We start from the raw sequence: 6,219 nt of genomic DNA, 5'->3' as shown, positions 1-6,219 counted from the left end.
AGAGGGAGTGTGGCCCTCGCGTGTCCTCGGCCCTCGGCTTGAGGGACGGAGGCCGGGACGGCCTCGGGGCGAGACCGTGGGGGCGGCACTCACCCACGCCAGGGGCGCAGTTCTAGTTCTCCCCGCAGATGCTGATGAAGACGAGCCCCTTCTCGCTGTACGCGGTTCTTCTTTGGGAAGAATCTATTTGAATAAAGTGTTGTGTTTGTAGTTGTGTAGAAAGTCTTTGGTTGAAAGTACCTTTCCCCACCAAGACACATTGGAGAGTTATCACACAGAAGATGTGTCTATGAGGAGATTTAAATAAAACATGGAGTGGGTCTCAAAGGCATTCTAGGAGACCCTGAGGTGGGGCTGGTGACGTCTCACCTGTGGCGGGGTTGGTGACCTTGCAGTCGCCGTGCACATTGCTCCGCGCAGGGCAGGCGGCCGGAGTGGGCCAGGCGAAGGTGAACTCGCAGTCCTCCACGGCGCTGATGAACATGGGCCTGGCATTCTAGGGCGGGACAGAGGCTGCTGATGGGCACGTCTATGTTTGGAATCGTGTGCCTGGCAGAGGCGGGCCCTCCCTGCAGCACAAGGCTGTCCCCCACTAAGGAACGCACTGATTTAGGAAGAGCAGAGAGTCAGGTCTGCTCCTGAGAGACACCGGGGGCTTCGCACACACAGGGTGAGGGAGACCCACTCGGGGCCTGAAGGTTCCCCACAGGGTGAGGGGGAGTCAGGGCGGACAGTGATGCCCACGGGGCTGCTCCCACGAGCAAACAAGGGATAATGTTCTAAAAAGCAAGTGAACTAGAGCCTGTGGTCAGGAACAAGACAGGAGCCACCGTGAATTCCCTGCACCCTCCACACACCGCCAAGCCTGCTCCGCGTCTCAACCCCCGTCCACCACCCGCGTGCTCAGATCTGCTCGGCGGCCACACCTCCAGGCATGGTCAGGCCCTCCCCACACCCCACGCACACCCCTCCCCCGCCCGCTTTCCCTCCACAGGCCGCAGGGCTCCCGGCAGCACGGGGTGAGCAGCTCAGTGTGGTTAAGGAGGGAGCCGAGTCCCTGGGTGGGAAGGGGAGGTGCTGCCCTGACCAGCTCCGGCCGACCGGCCGCTACCCCAGGTGACCGCCATGAGCCCAGGGCGCGCTGCCAAGTGTCGGTTCCCTACAGTCTCTGGGGATCTGAGTGAAACTTCAACCCAATGAACTGTGAAGCCAGAGCGGCCAGGCCTGGTGCGTGTGGAGCCGGAGAAGTGCCCAGGACCACTGGGCCGGCGTGATGCTGCCTCACCCACGGCCACGCCTGCCACCTGAGCCCTGAGACTCACACCTCCAGGGAAGGCAGACGCCATCCCCCCGACCTCCACCCTGGCTGGCCCCAGCGCCGCGGCCCAGGGCTGAGGACGCCGAGTCACTTACCACTTGGTTCTCGCTGCAGGTGAAGCGGATGGTGGTCGACTTTTTCCGAATCTGGTCAGGACACAAGTCGCCATCCACGTACTTGAGGACAGTGATGCCGTCCTTCTGCTGGGGACCGTCCCGCACCCTGCCCAGGTTCACGGGCTTGGAGCCATTCAGCAGACACGCGGCCGCTTCCGGAGGGCACGGCTCTGCAGCGGGAGATACAGGGGTCACCTCCAGGCCTTTTCCATCTGGAATTTAACGCCTGGCCATGAGGTCAGGCACGCTCAGACTGCACCTAACGTCACTCCAAGACAACCTACTTCTTTCACATCAACCAGACAACAGTGATGCCGCGCCTTCACTCATGTAAATGCTGTTTGACCAGAGCGACCGGGAGAGGCTCGGGGTGCGGGCGGATCCAAGGTGCGACAGCCTGAATTCCTCCTGAGCCTCAGAAACGGGGAAGCTAAAGTACCTAGACGAGGCCACAGGGACACGTCCATGCCCTACACTCGCGTGTTGTCTTTAAACAAGAGGCACCAAGAACTCAGCCACTTGCCAGGCCCCAAACGCCTGTGCCGTCGGCCCTGGAGAAAGAACGGGCCCCGCTCCGTGGGTTACGACCACGGTGTCGCTCACCTGCCGGCACAGAGCAAGGGGAGGGGGCCGTGGCCTCATGCAAACCACTGTCTTAGGAGGAACCAGAGCCTTGGCGCTGGGCCGCCGGCGTGGGCGGGGCTGTGTAAACGCCAAGGGGGAGGGCAGCCCGCTCCTGGCCCCACCCGCACAGCGGACGGCCCAGCACTCAGGTTGGGGCAGGCTGGCTCCTGCCTCGGAAGAAGACCCCCCCACGCTACTCTCTAGACAGCCGCACGCCTTCTCCGCGCCACGCCTCCCCACCTCCCTGCTGAGAACCACCTGCCGCCGCGGGTACCTCCAGCCCCTCATGTTCCAAAGGGCCCTAACGTCCCCTGCAGAGCCTGGGGCGCCCCCAGGGACCGGTCACCGAGAACCTGAATAATCCTCCTGTGCTCCTTGGCCGAAGCCTCGTGTCCCAGGGAGGACGGCGCCCAGCAGCCCGTGCTCCTCACCCCACACTGACCAGCCCCGCCCGTCCTCGCCCGCGCCCCCGTCCTCACCTGCGCCAGGCTGCGGGGCCAGGGACTTGCAGACATTGATGAGGTAGTGCTCGGTGGCCCCGGTGCTGGTGACGGCCTCCCAGTTGTCACTGTACCGCGACAGGGACGAGAGATCGAAGTTGTTGCCGGCCCCGTCCCTGCAGGGAGGAAGTCAGGGTCAGCTGTGTCCACCTGAGAGGTTGGCACGCTGTCCAGGAGTCGGCTCTCCCCAAGGACAGGCCTTTAGACTGGACCACACCCCCACGGTCAGGTCAGCGAAAACTCAAATTCACAAAGACATAGTTCAACAAAACCAGCCCCCGGCTGGTGTGGCTCAATGGATAGAGCATCGGCCTGCAGACTGAAGAGTCCTGGGTTCAATTCCAGGCAAGGGCACATGCCTTGGTTCAGGCACACTCCCCAGAAGGAGGTGTGCAGGAGGCGGCCAATCAATGATTCTTTCTCGTCACTGATGTTTCTACCTATTTCCCTCTCCCTTCCTCCCTGAAGTCAATAAAAAATATGTATTTTTTAATTATATGTTAACAAGAACCTCCAAACACCAAGCCCGAGAAGTGGGTGCTAAGCTCAGGCCACAGAGAAGGCACATGACGGCCACTGTCAGTGGGAAGCTGGTTGGCACGCTGGTGCGAGCTCCGCGCCCCATCAGAGACCAGGAGGAGGGGTGGGAACCGAACTAGGAGTCGCACCTACACCACCCAAAGCACTGGAAGGGGGAAAACTTAATCAAAGCAGAGAACATGATGCAAAAGGGAAATGAGTCAAGGACAGAGAGGCCCATTTCTTTTTCTTTTCATAAAAAGCGATTCACGTAGCCACGCTTCCGACCGTCGGAGAAGCACACCCCAGGCCGGGACTCACTTGAAGGAGCATTCTGTCACGTCGAAAGGGCGGCAGGCGTACTGTGTGCGCCACTCGAACAGGTAGGAGCAGTCGGAGGTCTCCTGGAGGAACACGGGCTGCACAGGGAGAGACGCGCTCTCGTGACACAGGAACCACCCGTTCGCTTACACTTCGAGTTTTAAGGGTGAGGTGGTCAGGGAGGCGTCTGTTCCCTGAAATCCACTCAAATCCATCACGGATTCGACAGGCCCCGTAACAGGGTCCCACTCAGCTCAGCGCAGCTGTGAGGGGGGCACGCTGCCTGTCTGAGCGGAGATCTCCCCACGGCTCCTGCTCACCTTCTGGGTGCTGCGGTCGCAGTAGAAGAAGATGGTCGTCGAGCGCTGATACACCTTATGGCAAGTGTCCCCCCCAGTGTAGTTCATCTTCAGCAGCCCGTTCTCATAAGTCAGCTTCTGCGTGAGGAGGCCTGTGGGAGAGGCAGCTGGTTAACGAGGATCGTGACAGGTGCCACGCTGACCACGACACACCCGCTGCCTCACGCACCCGAGCCACAGGTGACCGACGTGCCGGCCACGGCTGTGCACCTGCTCCCGCCACGTCCCAGCAGGAGGCACAGAGCCAGGCTTCTCGGCCCAGGGCTGCAGCGGCCTAGCCTGACCATAGGACAAGCCACAGACATTCCTCAGCCCGGCCAGCAAACAGCAGTCACACCTCCGAGCGGCCCTGGCAGCTGCCACACACACAGCCGCTCCTTGGACTTCTTCTTTAAATGTCCTTCAACTTATTACCACTCACCCCGGCTGAGTCGGCATGGTGACCCACAGCCTGCCTGTGAGTTTCAGACCCAAACCCTTTACTAAACGGGTCCTGATCCGATTCTAGAAAGTACTACCTCGGAACACCCTGGCTGGTTCAGCGGCCCCACTGCTGCAATAGAGAAAAGAAACAAGTCTTCCCAGGCCGGTGTGGCTCAGTGGATAGAGCGTCGGCCGCAGACTGAAGGGTCCTGGGTTCAATTCTGGTCACGGGCACAGGCCCAGGGTGCGGGCTCGATCCCCAGGAGGGGGCGTGCAGGAGGCAGCCGATCCATGGTTCTCTCTCATTGATGTTTCTCTCTCTCTCTCTCACTTGCTCTCTGAAATCAATAAAGACATATTTTAAAAAACAAATCAGGTAGGAAACAAGGTCTCGGGATCCATAACTGGCTACGTATGAATGAGAGAAACGAATCTCCAGGCTCCGTCAGAGCCCACTCCGGCTGAGAAAACAGCAGGCGGACACCTCTCGGCGGGGCGCCCGGCAGCCGTCCTCCTGCCCAAGGAGATGCCCTCCCCAGCCTGGCACCTTCGACCGCAGCCCCCAGGCTGTGCTTGCGGCGAGAGCAGAGAAAGCCCGGTACCTGCCACTTTGTGGAATCCCAGCGGGCCGCGCTTCTCCTGACAGGACGAGATCACCTTGGACTTGTCGTCGGTGGAGCAGACGTTGGAGGACAGCTTCCCGCAGACCCGGAAGTAGTAGGTGTACTCCCCGGCGTTCACCACGCTGTCGTTCACGGCGAGGGGCTTCAGGTCGTACAGGTGGCCGTGCCTGGGGTCTCGCACCTCACAGTTGTCTCCTGCAAGGACACGGCAGGAGTCGCTCGGACAACGGAGCCTCTCGCACGTGCAGCAGAAAGTTACCCTCTTTCCACCAGACAACTGCCACCTTAAAACAGGCCTCACACACATGCCCCTGTCACCTCGTTTTGTTTCTATAGATACATGATGAGAACTGCCTGGCAAACAACTTCCTAGGAGAGCCTAGGACACATGATGAGGATCCACTTCATCAGACAACAATAAATGCCCCATATAACGTGTTCAGCGTGAGAAGCCAGCAGCCATCAACCCAGGCACCTGAGGAAAACACCGCGGGTCAAGTCGGCAACATACTGGAGTAACATAACTCACGGATAAGAGCTTATCTGTGCAGCCCGGCCGCGGGGCTCAGTGGCTGAGCATCGACCTCTGAACCAGGAGGTCAGGGTTCGATTCACAGTTGCAGACTCGATCCCCAGAGGGGGGCGTACAGGAGGCAGCCGTTCCATGATTCCCTCTCATCATTGATGCTTCTATCTCTCCCTCTCCCTTCCTCTCTGAAATCAATAAAAACTATGTTTAAAGAAAAAAATACCTGTTCATTCTAATCACTACCCTGCACACCTGAACTAACACAGCAGGGCATGTCAACTGTAGCTGAGAACAGAAACTCCCGAGGTGATACTGGAAAAGAGAACTCTCTGCCGCGGACGCGTGTTCCACAGCCACGCATGTGCCCGTGTCCGCAGGGTCTCTCGTCTGGGCAAGGGCAGGGCGTGGCCCCCTGCTGCCCTCACGCTGTTGGCGAGCCAGGCCTACCTTCCGCTCTGACCACCGGGCAGGCTTCCACCGTCCTCCAGACGAACACGTACTCGCAGTCATTCAGCAGCTGGAACGTGGGCGAGCCCTGCAACAAGGAAAATGAAGTGAAACGACAGCCACGATGAAGAACCAGCATTTCACCTCCGGGAGAAATCCATGGCGCTTGTCAATCCCGTGGGCCCTAGGGAAGAGCACGCTCCAAAGAACCCCATCACAGGCCTGGACCCGTGAGAACCCGGACAAGTTGTGAGTCAGAAGATCCAGAGATGGGAGGGACCTGGGGAATGGGGCCGACACACGAGATGCACTGCTTACTGCACACACACACTGATGTCTGGGCACACTCACCGACGTCTGAGCACACGCACCAACGTCTCGGCACACGCACCGACGTCTGGGCACACGCACCGTCTGTGCACACGCACCAACATCTGGGC

At 59.7% G+C, this 6,219-nt stretch overlaps 1 protein-coding gene across 1 annotated transcript in view; it reads right to left on the bottom strand.

Annotated features, from left to right (window-relative positions):
- The window catches only part of IGF2R (insulin like growth factor 2 receptor), a gene marked incomplete at its 5' end in the record, with an annotated part of 85,721 nt that overhangs the window by 32,525 nt on the left and 46,977 nt on the right, over positions 1-6,219 (bottom strand). Inside the window, 8 exon segments of the mRNA XM_015560021.1 lie at positions 94-200; positions 369-496; positions 1,414-1,604; positions 2,538-2,674; positions 3,399-3,496; positions 3,719-3,849; positions 4,783-4,998; positions 5,780-5,867. Coding sequence (XP_015415507.1) covers positions 94-200; positions 369-496; positions 1,414-1,604; positions 2,538-2,674; positions 3,399-3,496; positions 3,719-3,849; positions 4,783-4,998; positions 5,780-5,867 — 1,096 coding nt within the window.

Source organism: Myotis davidii, unplaced genomic scaffold (assembly GCF_000327345.1).
Source record: "Myotis davidii unplaced genomic scaffold, ASM32734v1 scaffold1494, whole genome shotgun sequence".
Taxonomy (NCBI): Eukaryota; Metazoa; Chordata; class Mammalia; order Chiroptera; family Vespertilionidae; genus Myotis; species Myotis davidii.
The sequence above is the reverse complement of the archived record's forward strand: the minus strand, read 5'-3'. Positions and strand labels throughout refer to the sequence as shown.